Genomic DNA, 19,818 nt, shown 5'->3' on the forward strand with positions numbered 1-19,818 from the left:
GTGGGTACAGAATTTTGGTTCGGGAAGATCAGAAGTTATGGAGATGGGTGGTGGTAATGTTTACACAACAGCGTGAACATACTTAATATGAATGTACTAAACTACACTTAGTGGTTAAGATGTAAATTTTCTATTATGTGTATTTTGCCACAGAAATACATTGCTTTTATTTATTTATTTGTTTATTTTTAAATGTGCACAGGGGCTGAGGCTGGGGCTCAGTGGTAGAGTGCTTGCCTAGCATGTGTGAGGCCCTGGGTTTGACCCTCAGCACCGCATAAAAATAAATAAATAAAATAAATGTATTGTGTCCATCTGCAACTAAAAATATATTTTTTTTAAAGTTCACAAAGAGAATACAGAATGGGGTCTGCCTTCCTGTGGGGGGTCAGGGAAGGCTTTTCTGAGCTTGGAGTATTTAGCAGAGACACAAAGGTGAGTAGTATTTCAGCAGAGAGGGACCCTGGGGGGATGGTTCCAGGCAGAGGGTATAGCAGGAGTGAAGGGTACAGTGAAGAAATCAGAAGAAACCAGTGTGACTGCTGGCAAGGAGACAGGACTAGGCCATGTGGGGGCTGTGGGCTGCTGGTCAAGGACTGGGCTCTCCTGTAAGCACAAGAAAGCCATAGGAGGGACCCATCAGATTGCCAGGCAGAAGTATTGATGTGCAAGGAACAGCGAGGGTCCTTTGCCATCCTGTAGGTAAGTGTTGCAGAGTATAGAGTCAGACAGTCCAGGGTTTGAGTCACTTGCTAACTGCTGGATGACCTGGCTTAATTACATCCCCTCTCTGAGCTTTGATTTTGCCTACAGAATGCAACCAGTCATTCCCACCTGCCAGCACAAAGGTTAAAAAATAATGTTACACTCAAGCCCACTGGTAGATAGAGGCAGGTGCAGGGAAGAGCTGGGAGCAGGCAGGGCCCGGAGAGTCTTCCCACCTCCAGGGCAAGCTCAGGGCTGCACAGGTAGAGAGCATGCAGGATGTGTGTTGGAAATGGCCAAGCTGAAAGTGGGGGGGTGGGGGTGGAGCTGGGCAGGAAGGTGTCACCTGGACCCAAAGACTGGCAGTGTCAGCCCTGGAATGTGGGAAGGAGGACTGAGGTGGCACCAGGAGTTTGGAGTGCAGCTCCAGGGCACAAACTTGCCTGCACCTGTTGACCTGTACCTGTGTGACCTGGAACATCTGACATGACCACTTACTTCAGTTGCCCCGCTATAGAGCAGGGATGGGAGTGGTGGCTGCCACCATGTGTGCTTATGATTTCGAAACTGCCTGTAGCTCTGCCTGTGTTCATATGTGCCCGTGCAAGGTTGCCCCGAGTCTTCACGTTACCTTTTGGGTAGAGATGGTGATCCCCTTCTTCAAATGAAGAAATGAAGCCTCAGATGTTCCAAAATGTGCCAGGTGTAACTTCTGATGCTCATTGAGGGCCAGGCTCTGATCCCAGCAGTTTACGTGAGGTAATTGATACCACCCTCACCATAACCCTCATTTTGCAGATGAAGATGAGGCGCAGAGAAGCAAAGCAGTGTGTCAAGGTTACAGTTAGGAAGTGCCCTAGCCAGAGAAGAAACCCTGTCAGTCTGACTCTCAGTCCCCACTCTCACTCACCCGTCTATATTAGCTGAAGCATAATGATATTCAAATAGAGATTTGGACTTTGCAGCCCCGGTGCAAACTCCCAATAACAACTGCCAACAAAAATAGATTAGTATTGTTTCTCTAGGACAGGAGTTTAAAATAAAGAAGTTAAATACCCAGGTGAGCAGCCAGAAGGTGGGATTTGAGCCAGGTCCTAGGGCTGCACCTTCTTCTGGGTGTCACTGTCACCCTCAGAGCCTGTCTTCAACCCCAAGACTCTCAGCTAAGAAATGCCCCTTCCCAAGTGCCCTGACCAAGCTTCCCCTTTCCAGGCACCCTTGACCCCTTCTGCTCTACTCTTTTTTTCAGGAGCATTTACTCCCTTCTGGCATATTATGTAACAGTTCACTTCTCTTCTCCCCTCCCTCAGCTGTCAGCTCCCTGTGCAGTGTTCTGCAGCCCCTCTCCCTCTACTGTAGTGGCCCAGGGGCATTTGTTGAGTGAATGTGGATGTTGACCCGCTGGTTCTGGGTGGGCTTCTCAGTCTGTTTATTCTTTTCTCCCATTGTGTGCCTGCCTCTCTGTGGGGTTCTGGGACCCAGAGCTGCGCAATATAGCTTCTGTTCCTTGGAGGGCAGTGATCCTGACCCAGACGAGGTGCTGGCCCACACCGACCAAAGAGCTCTGACGGGGGTGCTGCCTGTCTGCCTCCTTTCCATCACCGTGAGCTTTTTCAGAATCCCCAGACAGTCAAGAGGATTCTGTTGCGCTTGACTTTCTCAAGTTTGTTTTACAAAACAAGCCAGATTTTTAAAAAATGTTTAATATAAATGTTATTGCAACATAGCATATGCTTTTTCAAGTAACACCCTCCTGTTTCTTTGGCCTGTAGTTACAGTATGGGCCAGTAGAGGGCAACCTCTCCATCAGAGCTGAGCTACATATTCTGGCAACACTACTGAAGCATAGTTGAGGTGAAAAACAGGAATTTTACTCACTGATTGACCAGCAGATCTGAAACCTGTTAAAACAGTGTTCAGATAATGTCACTTAAGCCTCCAGGAACTCCCCCCCGGGGGACAGGGGTTCTGTTTTTTCTGCTTTGCTTTCTGCACAGAAATATCACCTTTTAACTTCTGTGATTACACATGCAATTAATTTTAGGACCTGGGGTATTCATATTTTAACATCTCTGGAATCAGAGTTTCTCCTGCATTGATAGCATATCATAAATTTAACTGGCAGAAAATTTCTTTCCTAAAGATAAGTAGATTTATTGAAATATGACTTACTTTTTTCCTATTCCTTTTCTTGGTGTGTTTTATCTGATTGCATGTAAGCTCTGTCAGGTCAGGGATTTGGGTCTTTCTTGTCCACTGCTGTCTCCCGATTTCTGGAACGGTGCCTAGCACATACTCAGTGCTCAATATTTGCTGAGTTAGTGTGTGGGGTTCTCCCAGAGAGCCCTAATCTTCTTGGCTTTCTTATTCTAAGGTCCATGCATCCAGAAAACCTTTCCTGATCCTCCTTATCCCATCTTGTGTCAGGTCCAAGACTGGGCAGGAGGGCAGGCATGGGGATAGGTCTGCCTACCCCCTGGAGTTCCTAGTCTATGAGGGGGGTGTGGGAGGCAAGGCACTGAGCCATAGGCCCAGAGGATTCTGTGTGCACTCATCCTGGTACTTGTGCAGGTGGTGTGGGGTGCCATCTCTGCAGGAACATGCCTTGACTCTGTGGGTCCCCCAGGGCTACATGCAGCCGCTAAAGCAGCCAGAGAACTCCTTGCTGTGTGACCCATCACTGGTGGATGAAATCTTTGACCAGATCCCCGAGCTCCTGGAGCACCACGAACAGTTCCTGGAGCAGGTGCGGCACTGTGTGCAGACCTGGCATGCCCAGCAGAAGGTGGGGGCCTTGCTCGTCCAATCGGTGAGTGCCCTGTGTGCTGCCAGGTGCCCCCCATCCTACCCACCCTGCATGGACACTGACTCTGATCCCTATCCCAGGACAGTATCCTGGGCTGACCCCCTTGGGGGCCCAGGGATTCCTGCCATAGTTCAAGGTCAGCATCAAGGTCCAGGCAGGTGGCCACACCTAGTGACACTGAAGGTGATGGTGGGTGAAAGCATCAGTACTCAGTCCAAGCTAGGGTCTGTCACCTTATCTGGCCAGATCAGTTTGTAGACTAGTAGAGACATTTTAAGATTCTTTTAGGTTCAAGGCTCTATTTCACATCATAATGAGCATATTAAATGACATTCACATTCCAAAGTAGATATGATTTTTTTTTCTATTTGTAAAATTTTTGGAAGCAGAATTTTTGCCTTGGTCTCCTAAGAAGCTGGGATTACAGGCATGTGCTGTCACGCCTGGCTTATATTCATCAACTTTAAAATGAATGTAATTACTGTACCTACCTCACAGGGTTGTTGATACATATAATGTATTTAGAATAATGCCCAGCACACAATAAGTGCAAAGAGCTAGCTACAATTATTATAATACCTGATGGTGGGCTGGGAATGTAGCTCAGAAATAGAGCATTTGCCTAGTATGTATAGGGCCTTGAGTTCAATCCTCAAGACTTCAATCAATAAAATAAATACATATACCTGATAGAAAAAAGAGCTGGTCAGGATGAGGTCGTGTCAACATCAAAGCCCACATGAGGGTCAGGGCAGTTGTTTGGGTCCAGGTAAAGATAGGGGTTGAGGTCAGTACCAGCATCCACGTGAGGGACTAAAGTCAGTACCGGCATCCTAGTGAGATCTGAGTCAGCATCAACACCAGCTCAGGGTCAGGACTAGGGTTAGATCAGTGCCAGCCACTGGTTGGGGCTGGAATCCATACCAGAGTCTGGCCACTCTCTGGGATTTGGCATTTCCAGGTTTTGGTGCACCCAGGAGCTGGTTGGTGAGGGCCGTCTTTCTGCTTCATGCTCTGCCCTATCTTGCCCAGAGACAGAGTTGACACCTTAAGGAGGCATGGACTCAGAGGCCCAAAGGGGCCCTGAAACACCACTAAAAGTCACTTAGCCTATCCATGGCACAGTTGAGACAAGGAACCCAAGTGTCCTCACTCCTAGCCAAGGCTTCTGATGAGAGCATCCATACTTAGCCTGCCATCAGCTAGCCAGCAGGTATTAGCCACCAGCTGTCATGTGCCCTGCCCTGAGTCAGGCATTACTGTGACTAAGAAAGGAGTACTTCTGTCTCTGGAAAGAGAGAACTTGTCCTGGGGGTATGAGGAGAAACCAGAGACACACCGAGAAGATAGAACCCTAATCAGGAGCTCAGCCCTGAGGGTGGGCGAGATCTGGATGGTGAAGGGAACTGCATGAGCAAAGTCCAGGGGCTAGAATGAGTCTGTTCATCTGAGGTCGGTGAGGATGGAGACCTGCCTGGTGGGACTTGGGGGATCAGAGAGCTGGGGACAGAAATGCCAGACAGATAACCAGGTCTGAGCACACAGGACAAATCCAGGCACACATTCATATATTCACACATGAGCTTATACAGGTAAGATACATCCATGCATATATGTATGTGTGCACATGTACATAACTAGTCACAATTGTACATACTCCTTATACATACCTAGGAACACAAACAAAAACACATGCCTGAGGCTGGGGTCCTGGCTCAGTGATAGAGCACTTGCCTACCACATGTGAGGCACTGGGTTCCATCCTCAGCACCACATAAAAATAAATAAGTAAAATAAGAATATTGTGTCCATCTACAACTAAACATACACACACACACACACACACACACACACACACACACATGCCTTATCCCAACAAGACACCCTGAGGTCCCCAACCTGTCTCCTTACCCACAGTTCTCCAAAGATGTCCTGGTAAACATCTATTCTGCCTATATTGATAATTTCCTCAATGCAAAGGACGCCGTGCGTGTGGCGAAGGAAGCAAGGCCCGCCTTTCTCAAGTTCCTAGAGGTATTTACCGCAGCCAAGGGCAGGGGAGTGGAGGCCACCCTCACCTCGGGCCAGCTCCGAGGGCCCCAGGAGCACTCTGCTTGGGCAGTTAGGCTGACCAGTGGGTCTGCCTCTGTCCTTGGGCTGAGCTGAAGGGGCTTGATGGGAGCCTGCCCTGGATAAACCTTTCCTGGCGTGTCACTCCTCACATTGGTGCCCATTCACCCTGCTTTGGGTTTCAGCAAAGCATGCGTGAGAACAAGGAGAAGCAGGCGCTATCTGACCTCATGATCAAGCCTGTGCAACGGATCCCACGCTATGAGCTGCTGGTGAAGGTGGGCATGAGGCTGAGTGGGCAGGGAGGCAAGGCCTGGAGGCATGGAGGAGATACAGTGGACTTTGAGGACCCTTCTTGCTTGAATCTGGCATCAAGGTCCCCAGGGGTCAAATAGGGTACAAGTCCTCCCTGGTACCTACCAATAGACCCTCCTGCTCCAGCAGTGTGCTGGGCCTGAGGGCAGTTAAACAAACAGGTCTGGTCCTCATTCTCATCCTAGGACCTCCTGAAGCACACACCAGAAGACCACCCAGACCACCCACTTCTGCTGGATGCACAGCGGAACATCAAGCAGGTGGCCGAACGTATTAACAAGGGCGTGCGGAGTGCTGAGGAGGCAGAGCGGCATGCCCGGGTGCTGCAGGAAATCGAGGCTCACATTGAGGGCATGGAGGATGTGAGTGCCACCCGCCCCCACCCACCCAACTATGTCCACTTAGCCTGTGTTCTTCCTGTCACTTGGAATCATGGCTGTGTCCACATCCACATTGGAATCTTCAGTGTGCTTACATCCATGTCTCCCGGCATCTGTGATCACATAGCTCTGCCTGTCTGTCTGACCATGTGTCCTGGGCCTGGCAGCCTGGCCCATGGAGTGGGGCTGCAGGATCACTGGGATTTGTTTAGTGGAGAGGGATTAATAACTAGCCTTTAAGATGCCACGTCCATCCTACCCCACAGCTCCAGGCTCCTCTTCGGCGGTTCCTGAGGCAGGAGATGGTCATTGAAGTGGTAAGAAGTGACCTATTGTCTGCCCACCTGTCATTACCTCTCCACTGAGTTTACTCTTTTTCTTACCTGCTGCCCATGGGTCTCCCTGCTCTTCCACCCCAGCAGGAGGCCTGGTCAAGTCCCTACTCTTCTCTGACTCTCTGGACTTCTGGTGGAGAGCTGTCACCCCTCCCTGGGCCTCATTGTCCCCTTGAGCACTATGGGCAGGCGGTGGGCTTCTGGACTGTGTGCACACAGCCTGAACCCTGCCTCTGGCCCCACAGAAGGCAATTGGTGGCAAGAAGGACCGGTCCCTCTTCCTGTTCACAGACCTCATAGTCTGCACCACCTTGAAGCGAAAGTCGGGCTCCCTGCGGCGCAGCTCCATGAGCCTGTGAGTGGCTGGGGATGGGGCTGTTTGGTGCAAGCAGGGGAAGCCCTTGTCTTGCCCTGGGCCTTGCTCCCCTACCCTGGCCAGACCACCCCGCTGGCTCCCCACAGGTACACAGCAGCCAGCGTTATTGACACTGCTAGCAAGTACAAGATGCTGTGGAAGCTGCCTCTGGAAGATGCAGACATCATCAAAGGTGGGGCTAGCCCAGGCCTGCCAGGGGCTCCTGGTATTGGAGTCTTCCACTGAGAAGCCTCCTGGTGGGTTTGAGCTACAGCCAGTTGGGCTGCTTGTCCATCTGCTTTCAACCTCATTTTCCCATCCCATGTGAGGGAGCTGGCATGAAGAACTAGGTTGACGTTCATAGAGTCAGACCATCCTGTCCATTCAGACCACCTTCTGATGAACAGGACCAGGGCTGGCAGGTGGGGCTGGGTGGGCTGTTGCAGGGGAAGGAGACATAGCTATAATTAGCCATTGATTCTTCTGTACAAACTCATTTGGGTGCCAAATATTAGGCGAGGCATCATTCAGGCTCAGCAGTGTTCCACCCAGGGAACAGAGTCCAAGCAAAGAGTGGATTGGAAAGATCCAGTTGGTTTGGGGCTGAACCTATCTGGAACTAAGGCAGCCCCAAGGGGCCACCCTTCCTGACTCTTCTCCTCCTCGTGCTGTGAGTTGACCCCATTCTCACTGCACTTAGCCTTCTGTGCTTCCTTGTAGCTCTAGTGATGAAGCCCAGACTGTATCCAGGCACCAAGTGACCCAGGCCTGTCCCCCAAGGGCCCCTATGTAGGAATGCAAACTGTGGTGAGGATGATTATTGGTCTGCCGCATCTCTTCACTAGAGAATAGGCCAGCTCATGTAATGATACCTTTAGGTCAGCTGCCCACTCCTAGTCCATTCATCTGTGGCCAGGAGTGGGCCAGGCCATATAGAAGAAAATATGGCTGCCCAGGCAGTGAGGATTGGGGTAAGACTGTTTCTCTCAGAAGGACTAAGAGATTGTCTTGGTCTTTGTGGGCTTCTGTAACAAAAATACCAAGACTTGGATAATTTATAATGAATGAATTTATTGATCATAATTCTGGTGACTGGAAAGTCCAAGATCAAGATGCCAGCTGATCTGGTGTCTGAGGGACATATTCTTATATGTGTTCTTACTTGGCTAAAGGGCAAACAAGCTCTCCCAGAACTTTTTTTTTTTTTTGGTGCTGGGGATTGGGCCCAGGGGTGCTCTACCACTGAGTCACTTCCCCATACCTTTTTATTTTTTATTTTGAAATAGAGTCTTGCTAAGTTTCTGAGACTGGCCTTGAACTTTCTGCCCTCCTACCTCAGACTCTGAAGTCTGGACTTGGACTTCCAAGTCCAAGTTACTGGGATTGTAAACATGTGCCACCATACCCAATTTTTCCCAGAACTCTTTATAAGGGCACTAATCCCATTCATCAGGGTATCATTCCTATGACCTTGTCACCTCTCTGAGGCCCTGCCTTCTATCAATACACTGGGGATTAGATTTCAACATTCAAATTTCAGAGAGAGATGAACATTCAGACCATAGCAGAGCTCTTCTGGCACACCTCGCTGCTGAGCACACACCCTGCTTTCTGTAGACAGAGCTCCACAGCCTCCCTAGCCAACACGATTCCACCCTACCATTGACCTCCTCAGCCTTGAAGAGTCGCTGGGACAGAGCCATTCCAGAGTGATTTGCCCATCTCGGAATCTGTTCTTCCTCTGGTGCTATTAGGACCCCAGTCAAGTCTTCTTTCTTGCCATTCTGCAATCTGTGACCCAACTAAACTATATACTCCACCAACACATTCTATAAACAAAACAGGAAAAGACAGGAAAGACCTGTCATTTAGGAAAAAGCAAAAAGAAAGAAACTTCCTGTCCCTTGATTTCAAGACTTGGTGTCCTGGCCCAAGGGTGGAGGAGGGTCAGCCCCATGTGTGTGATTCAGAGTGCACACACACCACCCCCCAGACAGACAGACAGTGGGGAGGGAGGAGGGGGCTGCTGAGCTGGTCTGTAGGACCAGCCACTTGGCAGTGGTCAGGTGTGGGATAGGACCAGAGAAATCAGGGCATCAGCTCATTGCTCTCTCCCTTGTGAAGTGGCGAGTCCCTTGGTCAGCAGATTTGAAGGCCTGAGGCTCTGCCTACTTGGCAGTTCCCCCATGGCAGGCTGTGCCGCTGCCGCAGTCCAGTGTCCACTGGAGCCGGTGTAACTTGTAAAGCTATCTGCCATTTCATACTTATATTCTTCTGGCAAGTTCTGCAAGGGCCTGACATCCTATGCTCTGTGACTGTGAACCCCAGTCCCCAGCTCTCAGGCCTGGTGTTCTCTGGGAGTTGCCTGTTAACTTTATTCCTGAGACTTTGGGGTCTGTAAGCTCTCGAGTTTGTCAGGCCAGTCGTTCACCTAGCTGAAGTTATGTACGGAAGGAAGAGTGTCTATCCAGGCCTGACCTTGTCAATCTCTCTCTGTCTATGGCCTTCCTCTATTCCCTTTGGATGTCCAGGGGCATCCCAAGCCACCAATCGGGAGAATATCCAGAAGGCTATCAGCCGCCTGGATGAGGACCTGACCACCCTGGGCCAGATGAGCAAGCTTTCTGACAACCTGAGCTTCCCCCACCAGGTCTGTGCCCTCTGCCCAAGGGTGGGGTTTTCTGACCCTGGGGAAACATACACACAGGCCTGGCATTTGCCGGAGGGAGGAAATACCCCATCACTTATCTGAGAGGGAAAATTACAGCCTCACTTGAATTTGAGGGAAGTAACATGTTTCAAGTCTGAAGGTGGAGACGTGGCTTCATCCCATCCAGGGAGAGAGGGTCTATCTCCTGCTTGGGGTGGGGTGGTGGGGGGAGAATCCTGACTTCTCTTGGTCTGAGGGGAGGGGAAGAGAGGAATGGGGAGAGGCAGGTCCCTATACACACTCCCAAGGGCATGTGTTGACTCTGGTGAGGCCTGAGATCTGGGACCTGGGCCTTCTTCCCTACAGAGCCTGGACGATGCGCTGCGGGATCTCTCAGCCGCCATGCACAGGGACCTGTCAGAGAAGCAGGCATTGTGCTACGCACTTTCCTTCCCCCCCACCAAGCTGGAACTGTGTGCCACCCGGCCTGAGGGCACAGACTCCTTCATCTTTGAGTTTCCTCACCCTGATGCCCGCCTGGGCTTTGAGCAGGCCTTTGACGAGGCCAAGAGGAAGCTAGGTGAGCTAGGTCCCACATGGCCCTCTCTTCTCAGATCATCCAGGAAGTGTCTGACTTCACAGCCAGAAATTCCAGAACTGCTGTGTCCTGTGCTGGGTGTCCAATTGGCGGGGATAAAGGAGATGGGTGGGGGTGCTGAAACTTCAGGACCAGATTGAATTCCTGGCAGGGAGAGGCATAGACAAGGTCAGCTTAGGACACAGGCCCCATCATGGGTATGAATGGTCAAGACCCTCCTCATATCCTCCCAATTCTGAGCATGGATCAAGGAAAACTATGGTCAGGGCCCATTAGCCTAGAGGCCTGTGAGCCGAGCACCTTCGTTGTATATATGGGAAAACTGAGGCCAGAGACAAGCAGGGCGTAACCCACAGACCCTCCTAGCATGGTTGAGATCAGGCCCTCCTTAGACCCTGAGGGGCAGAGAGGGAAGGGAAATGGGACAGTGGCAAGAAAGGGAGTACTTTGCATGTACTAAGCAGGGTCTGTCTCCCTCTGTCCTGTCCCCTTGTCTGTCTTTCCATCCATCTCTACTACAGCATCCAGCAAAAGCTGTCTAGATCCTGAGTTCCTGAAAGCCATCCCCATCATGAAAACCCGCAGCGGCATGCAGGTGTGTGTACGCATGTGAGTCACGTAGCTGTACATGTCCAAAGCCAGCATGTGTTCATGAATCGTTGTTTTGTGTGCAGCATTGCATTGTGTGTTAAACACTGCAATTGCTTCCTATGACTTTGAGTACGTAATTCTTTGTACATGTATATGGATACTGCACTTCTGTAGCACATGTGCATGGGTATGTTTCATGAATATCTATATCTGTTCATGTGAAAGAAGCTATACAGTTGATGTGAGTGGAATCTAATTTATGCCCTCACATGACCCTACATACATATGTACAAAGGTTATCAGTCTTATATGTATGTATCCATGATCACATTCAGGGTGTGTGTGTACATGCATGTATGGTTGATACCTGTATCACACAGGTATGAATGCATTTGATGTGCAAAGAGTGTCACGTGTGCATGTGTGTCGTGTGTAGAGAAGGGTGTAAAGGGATGTGACGAATCCACACACACCCATGCAGGCCTGCCTCCCTCCATTATGCTGGGGTCTCCTGGGAGATCAGGATGCTGACAGTTTTTCTTCCATTCACCTTTCGCTGTCCATTGGCACCTTCTGCAGTTTTCCTGCGCGGCCCCCACCCTCAGCAGCTGCCCAGAGCCCATGCCAGAGGTGTGGGTGTGCAACAGCGACGGCTATGTGGGTCAGGTGTGCCTGCTGAGCCTGCGTGCTGAGCCAGACGTGGAGGCCTGCATCGCTGTCTGCTCGGCCCGCATCCTGTGCATCGGTTCAGTGCCCGGCCTGCAGCGTTGCTGCCACCGGTGAGGCCCAGTTGTCGGGGTGAGCATGCCTGGGAGATGGACCCTGCACTCACTGAGGCCACCACTGATGATGATGTGGGCGGGGCCCGGTGGGTGTATTGGGACTGGTGGGCAAGGCCGCACCTCCTTAGTGATTTTTGTTGGCAGGGAGCAGTCCACCTCACTGAGGGGTCCCACTGAGTCAGCCTCGGAACCCTCTGGACCAGAGCTGGACATAGAGGCCCCCGCGGATGAGGAAACAACCATGCTAGCAGAGCCGGGGCCCCAACCCTGCCTGCACATCTCTATCTCAGGCTCTGGTCTGGAGATGGCACCAGGCCCAGCCGAGGGTGACCGCCGCCCTGAGCTGGTGCCCTTTGACAGCGATTCCGATGATGAATCTTCTCCCAGCCCTTCTGGGACTCTGCAGAGCCAGGCTAGCCGGTCCACCATCTCCTCCAGCTTTGGCAGTGAGTACCCCACTTTGGGGCTGGCAGACTGGACTTCCCTGAGCGGGTGCTGAGGGACTAGTGAAAGCAAAGACTGGAATCACGTCTTAGGATGTTAGCATACAGAGCAGTGGGGGCCAGCAGGGTGAGTGGGAGCTGTTATATTGAGGACACAGAGGTCAGTGGGACAGACAGATGAAATCTTGAAGACCTTGGCATGTCCTGTTAAGGAAGGCAGACACCAGGTGGTGTGACAAGTCCTTCTGTACAAAATGTGGTGGCTGGATCTGAAATGGCCAGGCTAGGACTAGGAGGCTATAGCCTTAACTCTCAGTGAGCAGGGTAACAAGGCCTGAGCAGATGCAGAGGCCAAGGGACTGGGAAGGAGCAGCTGCCAAAGGCCCTCAGAAGGGGGATGGCCAGGACGGATGCCTGAGGGGGACTAAGGCCCAGTGGAGGGGAATGGAGACAGAGACCTTTGTCTCCCTCAGATGAGGAGACCCCAAGCTCCAAGGAGGCCACAGCAGAGACGACCAGCTCAGAGGAAGAGCAGGAGCCTGGCTTCCTGCCGCTGTCAGGCTCCTTTGGGCCTGGTGGACCCTGTGGCACCAGTCCAATGGATGGGAGAGCCCTTCGCCGCTCCAGCCGTGGCTCTTTCACACGGGGCAGCCTGGAGGACCTGCTGAGCGTGGACCCTGAGGCCTACCAGAGCTCAGTGTGGCTGGGCACTGAGGATGGCTGGTAGGGGCATGGATGGAGCCAGGGACACAGTGCCAGAGCCTTGAGCTCCCTGCTCTGGAAATCAAATGGTGTCAAAGCAGAAACAGGAGGGTTTGGGGGCAGGCCTCAGAGGTCCTACCAGCCAGAGAGCCTGAAACCCACAGGGAGGTTGTGGGATCTAGTACCTTGCACAGGCACCTTGGGGAGATGGGGGTGGAGGCACAGAGGTGGTTAGATGACTCCCAGAGTCAGTATGCCTGAGCATTTGTCACCCCGATCCACAGTGTCCACGTGTACCAGTCCTCCGACAGCATCCGTGATCGCAGGAACAGCATGAAGCTCCAGCACACGGCCTCTGTGACGTGCATCCTGTAAGGCCTCATGATGTCCTTCTCCTCAGACCCTTCTTAGCCATACATGCAGCCTCCTCTGTTCACCTGACTCCCTGCTCTACTGGCCTCTCCCTTCCGAGGAGGCTGAAGGACAGAAGCCTGGCCCTAGGCCAGCTGTGCTTCTTATACAATGTGAACTTGAGCAAGTCTCTGCTTCTTAGCTTCAGGCTTCCCCCACATGGAAAACAGGGGGTGAGAAGAGATGGTCTCCTGGGAGCCAAAGCCATTCTACCTGTGATTCCCCTGGTCCCAGGTAACATGCTTTGGCCTTCTGAAATCCCTGACACCTTATTTTCCTTGCCCAGGTATCTAAATAACCAGGTGTTTGTGTCTCTGGCCAATGGAGAACTTGTAGTCTACCAAAGGGAAGCAGGTGAGTGCCCCCTGCACCGTCCCCTCACATCTGCATACTGGTGGTAGAGCTGACTCTTGGGAAGAATGGGGGCTTTCAGGCAAAGGATCTGGAAATGTGACTGGGCAACTTTCAGGCTTCTCTGGGCCTCAGTGTCCTTGCTTAGAAATGGGGATGTTCACCTGTCACTTCCAGTGTAGGTGAGGCTTAAATTCAGTACTGTACTTAATTTCCTGCTTTCTTTACCCCATTCCCATTCCAGGCCGTTTCTGGGATGCCCAGAACTTCAAATCGGTGACCCTAGGTGCTCAGGGGAGCCCCATCACCAAGATGGTGTCTGTGGGTGGACGGCTATGGTGTGGCTGCCAGAACCGAATCCTTGTCCTGAGCCCTGACACGTTGCAGCTAGAGGTAGTGGGAGTAGGGAGATAGAATCAGTGACTTGGGATGATCTGGGCCCACATGAGAGGGAGATGAGACCATGGGGACAGAGAAGTGTCCAGCTGAAGGATTGGGATACTTGCCCTGTGTGGTACTGGGCCAGGCCCTTCCTTTTCTGATCCTTGTTTCTTCTCTAAATGATGAGGAAGATAGTAAATGCCCATTTTTGTCGGGATTCCTGATTCATCCTCCTGTCCCCTCTGAGTGCAGCTATTGGGTTCATTGGGGGCTAGAACAAGGGTCCTTCCTGATGTCATCATCCTTTAGCAATGTGAACTTGGTCGTGATGTCTTTTTGTATATGCCAGAGGTTTCCAGCGTGGGTGGTGTGCTGGGGCACCTGTTCCCTTGATTTTCCTCTCATGCTTCTGTCATTGACTGGAATGGAAGCTAAGACCCAGGTTGGGCCCTGGCTCTGTGACTGACAAGCTGTGCAACACTGGGCAGGTCACTTTTTCCTCCTGTGCTTGGACTTTGCCATTTGTCCAGAGAGAGGCCAGTGACTGGTCTTAAACCCTCCAAGGGTTGAAGTTCTCTGATCCTCAGGTCACTAAGTTGCACAGGGAAAGGGCATCCCATTTTAATTCCTGAGGATTGAGTGGGGAGGCACCAGTGTAGCTGAGCTTTGGAAGGTTAGTCATCCAGACACAGGATCCATCTGGTGGGTGTCTGTGGGAGTGATGGGGAGGGAGGGATGGACACTGGTGAGGCTGGAGGACGGGGGCAGGCCTGCCAGTCACCTGTCTGCTCCCTGCCCTCCCCTCTTTCACAGCACACGTTCTGCGTGGGACAGGACTCAAGTCGAAGTGTAGCTTGCATGGTGGACTCCAGCCTGGGCGTGTGGGTGACATTGAAAGGTAGTGCCCATGTGTGTCTCTACCACCCAGACACCTTTGAGCAGCTGGCAGAGGTGGACGTCACCCCACCTGTGCACAGGATGCTGGCAGGTACTGACCTCAGACTACCACTGCTCCTTCTTCAGAGTCTTTCTGCTCTGTCCCTGAGGAGGCTGGGCCAGGGCCAGCATCAGGCCCCAGCGCTGCTCTTTTTCCCACCCCAGGCTCAGATGCCATCATCCGGCAGCACAAAGCTGCCTGCCTGCGGATCACAGCACTGCTAGTGTGCGAAGAGCTGCTGTGGGTGGGCACCAGTGCCGGCGTTGTGCTCACTATGCCCACCTCCCCCAGTACTGTCAGCTGCCCACGGGCACCTCTCAGCCCTGCTGGCCTGGGCCAGGGCCACACTGGCCATGTCCGCTTCCTGGCTGCAGTCCAGCTGCCAGATGGCTTCAATCTGCTCTGCCCGACCCCACCACCTCCTCCAGACACAGGTGGGCTTGCTGTCCAGGGATCCTGGGTTCTTGGTTGCCCCGATCGCCCTGTTGCCCTGCTGAAAAAGTCTTTAAGAGGGAGGAAAAGTGCAATTGACCTGGAAGTGGGATATATTACAGGAAATAGGCTATGGAATCCCCAAAATGAAATCTACTAGGAGATTGTGTGTCTGTTGGGTGCATGCATAAAATTTTATCTAAATAAATGTTGTGGGAGACAGGAGGTGAATTATAAGCTAAGAAGTAGAATATGGTAGCTGGGCATGGTGGCACAAACCTATTATCCTAGCAACTCAGGAGGCTGAAGCAGGAGGATTGCAAGTTGGAGGCCAAAAAAAAAAAAAAAAGTAGAATATAGCACAGATGGGATACCTTTGTAGGAAATATATCCTGTTGTATGTATTTCTTATCCACAACAGGAAATAAGACAGGACTAGAATTGATCTATAAGGCAGGAAGTGGACTTAGGAAGTGATGTACAGAAAAGGAAGTAGAAATAGTGCCAGAAAAGAAAACACAGCATAGCACATATGACAGGAAGTGGGCTGTGAGAATTAGAGAGTGAAACAGTGGGAATGAAGTACATCACAGAGTCACAATCAGGCAAGCCATATTCCCAAAAGACAGTGACCATGGGAATCAGGAACCAATAAAGCCTCAGTCAGGAGTGGTCTGGGGCCAGAGAAGACTTAGCCCTTTAACTGGGATGGGGCTGTTGGAAATAGGAACATTGTATACAGATGTGCCTCCCTTAACAATAGGACATGTTCTGAGAAGTGCATTGTGGGCAACTGATTGAGTATGTGGGAACGTGGTAGAGTATGCTTATATAAAACTAGATGGCTCAGCCTCCTGTGTAGCTGGGCTGTAGGTGCCCAGGTGAGCCTGCTGCTCCTAGGGCCACGAGGAACAGCACGAGATTAAATGAAGCACAAGAAAAAATGATGCAATTGAGAGATGCAGTGAATAAGATTATGAGGCTCTGTCAACATAACAGCATACTATTTACAATAAGCTTTCAAAAAATAAAAGTAGTAGGAAATACATTCTGAAACAACAATTTAGTATAAACCAGGTACAGTGGCACATGCCTGTAATTCCAGAGACTTGGGAGACTAAGGCAGGAAGATCAAAAGTTGAAGGCCAGCCTCAGTAACTTAGCAAGACCCTGTCTCAAAATAAAAAATAAAAAGGGGTGGGAATGTAGCTCATGGTAGAGTATTCCTGGGTTCAATCCCCAGTATATTAAAAAAAAAAGTTTAATATAGAAAATATAGGGTGCCACTCAGTGTAAGAGTGCTTGCGTAGCATGGGTCGAGGCCTTGGGTTCAACCCCAGGCACCACGAAGAAGAAAAAAAATACATAAACCAATAACATAGTTGAGTATTCTCACTATCAGTACCATGCACATCTGTAACTCTATGTACAGTGCATTCGGACATCTATCGGTACCAGGGTCTATAGCAGCAGCACCACAGACACATGAGCACTGAGTTGGCTATGATGTCACTGGGCGACTGGAATTTCGGTTCCATTGCCATCTTATGGGACCACCATCATATGTGCAGTCTGTCGTTGACCTCGTTTTGCAGTACATAACTAATTATAATGTGTGCAGTCATCAAGAGAGAAAAAGTGGTGTGGCGCTAGTAAGTTAAGTTAGTCCTGACTAGAAAGTACAGGCTGCCAGGAAGTGGGTATTTCTAAGTAAGAGCTCAGCGCTTGTCTTTCTTGCTATCTTCCGGGATGTGGAAACTCAGGCCATGAGGGGACAGTGAAGCCCAGCTCCCTCAGGCTGATGATCCTCCCTTCTGCCCCACAGGCCTTGAGAAGCTGCCCTCTCTGGAGCACCGGGACTCCCCTCGGCACCGAGGCCCTGCCTCTGCCAGGCCTAAAATGCTGGTCATTAGTGGAGGTGACGGCTATGAGGACTTCCGACTCAGCAGTGGGGGTGGTGGCAGTAATGAGACTGTGGGCCGAGATGACAGCACAAACCACCTCCTTCTGTGGAGGGTGTGACCCTGTCCACTGTGGCCCGGGACTCACCTGCCCACCTGCCCTCAGTCTGCTTGCCTCTTACTAGTCCACGCACAGACCTTGACCAGGAGTGTCCAAACAGGGCCACCTAGGTACCTATGTGGCGCTGCGCCGTCTCATCTTTGCGGAAGCATTCCTGATGGACATCCGCTGGCTAGCCACGGCCTTTCCCAACCCACTGGCTGCTCTGGTGCTCCCAGGTGTGACCAGGGTGAGGCATGCAAGCTGCCTAGGACCTCTGTCCCTGGAGCTTCTACCAAAGACACGGCCAGGCTGGACCCTATGCGGTTGGATAGGGCCATGTGCAATATTTGGAAGGTTTTCTGGGGGCAGCAGGGAGGCTGAGGGGTAGCACCCTTTCCCATGTACAGTATTTATATTCCTTTTTAGACAAGTCCTTTCCAAAGCACTTATTTATGCAGTGACTGGGGACAGGGTGTGATGTGATGTGATGAATGATGGGGGAGAAAACCTGTTCCTGTCCAAGGTGCCACCCTGGGACCCAAACCAAGCCTTTCTGGAGGGACCACCGTCTCCCCCCATTACACACACACACACACACACACACACACACATACACACTGCATGTTCAGGGCACTAAAACATTGGCCTTCAATATAAACTTCCCAAGCCCATCCTGATGGGACTGCCCACCCTGATCAGAGGCCAGGACCAAGTGCCCTCAGTCGTGCAGAACAAGGTGATGGCTTGATGATGGCTCACTGGGGGCATGACACCATCAAGGGACCTCCCTAGGCTTTGGCATTTCCCAGTGTGCTGGTGGCATCTTTAATGGTGTCTTCATTTTGGAGCACTGGTAGGGACTTGGACAAGGCTTTCTCTCAGGTAAGAGAAAAGGGCCCTCACTTATTGCAGTCGGCCCTGGTCCCCAGCCCCTGCCTCCCTGTGTCTCATGCACTGGCACATATGGTCACCTTGGGGTGTGGGCCTAGGATCCCCTCACTCTGACCACTGAATCCCTCTTTCCACACCCCTTCCTGCCAGAGATGGCCCCTGCAGGAAGGACCCCCAAAGCTGAGGGGCTGGGCATGGCCTCTTCAACTGGGAAGGCTCCCACTTGAGGGCAGCCTCTCTCCCACCTCCCAAGCTGCAGGGAGCCACTCTGACCCTCAGTCCTTCGCTTCAGCTACAACTCCAAAGGTCTGGTTTCAGATGGGGTTTGTTTTTGTTCTGTTTGGTTTTGTTTTTATTTAGGGCGGGTGGGTCATTGTGGTCTTAGATTATGTTTTTCTTGCTACCAAACAGTCATGTATTAACTTTCCTTGGATGATGAAATTTTAAAGAGTCAATAAATAGAAACACCAAACAACTGCTTCCCATTGGTGGCCATAGTGGCCTCCTATCTCCCCAGTCATGGTCTTAATAACAGGACCTCCCTTGGGCAGAAAAGAGGCCTTAGAGGCCTATAAGAGTTGGGGGCGGGCTGGGGATGTGGCTCAAGCGGTAGCGCACTCACCTGGTATGTGTGCGGCCCGGGTTCGATCCTCAGCACCACATACCAACAAAGATGTTGTGTCCGCCGAAAACTAAAAAAAAAAAAAAGAGTTGGGGGCGGGGGGCACAAGGCTGCCAGTCATTGCCACTGTCTGGGCAGCAGTTTCCTCATCAGGAAAATGAAGAAGCTGTGGGAGTCCAGTGCTTCCTAACTGGGCCACGTGTTGGAGTCCCTGGCAGGGCATATAAGGAGTCATCACATGTGTGGCTTATGTGTCAATCAAGAGCTGCTGAGTCAGTCTGTCTGGGAAGGAGTTTGGGAATCGAGCTGACACACTGCAGGCAAAAAGAACCAGGGACTAGGAGCCTTCAGGAAACCATGTTCTCCAGGAAAGCCTCCTGGCTGAGAACCCTGACCAAGGCCAAGGTGAATCCAGGCCTCCAAGCAGCGGTAGAATCCAAGTCTGTCTGACTCTGTTCCAAAGGGCTGTGTCATTAAGTCAGACACAAGAATGCAAAGGTCCACCAACACAGGGCCACCCCATGCAGGGACAAAGAGTCCTTCACACCCTGGCACATCTGCAGGACTGAGGAAGCATCATCATTTTGTTGGGGCTGAGAGGGTTGCAATATGCACAGATATATTTTGGAGTAAAAGGTAACATTTATGTAGAATTTATGATAAAACATTAGAAGGATCATAGGCTTTGACCCTGTTTGGAATCTTGACTTTGCCACTAAGCAGCAATGTGACTTTAGACAGTTTGTGCCCCCCTGAGATTCCATTTACTCGTCTGTAAAATGGTGTTGATTGCCCCATGGTCATAAGTTTTGGGATTACAAGGAAGAGATTCCTTCTGCCTCTGAAGTAAAGGGTGCTTACTGGTGAAGACATTAACCAGCTGCAAACAGCTATAGGAAGTCACCATGGTGCAGACAGTGGAACTCCACCTCAGGATCCCTGAAGCCAGGCTTGGTGGCACATACATGTTACCCCAGCTATTTAGGAGGCTGAGGCAGGAGGATCAAAAATTTGAGGCCAGCCTAAGCAACTTAAAAGATCCTGTCTCAAAAAATCA

General features: G+C 51.2%; 1 protein-coding gene across 1 annotated transcript in view; it reads left to right on the plus strand.

Annotated features, from left to right (window-relative positions):
* Nucleotides 1-18,614, plus strand: part of Arhgef17 (Rho guanine nucleotide exchange factor 17) — a 58,409-nt gene extending 39,795 nt beyond the window's left edge. Inside the window, exons 3-21 of the mRNA XM_005323172.5 lie at nucleotides 3,332-3,514; nucleotides 5,429-5,545; nucleotides 5,767-5,859; nucleotides 6,082-6,258; nucleotides 6,543-6,593; nucleotides 6,857-6,966; nucleotides 7,074-7,159; nucleotides 9,498-9,616; nucleotides 9,983-10,196; nucleotides 10,736-10,809; nucleotides 11,385-11,584; nucleotides 11,732-12,033; nucleotides 12,504-12,753; nucleotides 13,017-13,103; nucleotides 13,430-13,497; nucleotides 13,739-13,887; nucleotides 14,689-14,863; nucleotides 14,977-15,246; nucleotides 17,070-18,614. Of these exons, the coding sequence (XP_005323229.1) occupies nucleotides 3,332-3,514; nucleotides 5,429-5,545; nucleotides 5,767-5,859; nucleotides 6,082-6,258; nucleotides 6,543-6,593; nucleotides 6,857-6,966; nucleotides 7,074-7,159; nucleotides 9,498-9,616; nucleotides 9,983-10,196; nucleotides 10,736-10,809; nucleotides 11,385-11,584; nucleotides 11,732-12,033; nucleotides 12,504-12,753; nucleotides 13,017-13,103; nucleotides 13,430-13,497; nucleotides 13,739-13,887; nucleotides 14,689-14,863; nucleotides 14,977-15,246; nucleotides 17,070-17,266 (2,922 nt within the window). The 3' untranslated portion in view covers nucleotides 17,267-18,614. The remainder of the gene's footprint in view (nucleotides 1-3,331; nucleotides 3,515-5,428; nucleotides 5,546-5,766; nucleotides 5,860-6,081; nucleotides 6,259-6,542; nucleotides 6,594-6,856; nucleotides 6,967-7,073; nucleotides 7,160-9,497; nucleotides 9,617-9,982; nucleotides 10,197-10,735; nucleotides 10,810-11,384; nucleotides 11,585-11,731; nucleotides 12,034-12,503; nucleotides 12,754-13,016; nucleotides 13,104-13,429; nucleotides 13,498-13,738; nucleotides 13,888-14,688; nucleotides 14,864-14,976; nucleotides 15,247-17,069) is intronic.
* Nucleotides 18,615-19,818: the final 1,204 nt, after the last annotated feature.

The sequence above is a fragment of the Ictidomys tridecemlineatus genome, chromosome 4 (genome assembly GCF_052094955.1).
Source record: "Ictidomys tridecemlineatus isolate mIctTri1 chromosome 4, mIctTri1.hap1, whole genome shotgun sequence".
NCBI lineage: Eukaryota > Metazoa > Chordata > Mammalia > Rodentia > Sciuridae > Ictidomys > Ictidomys tridecemlineatus.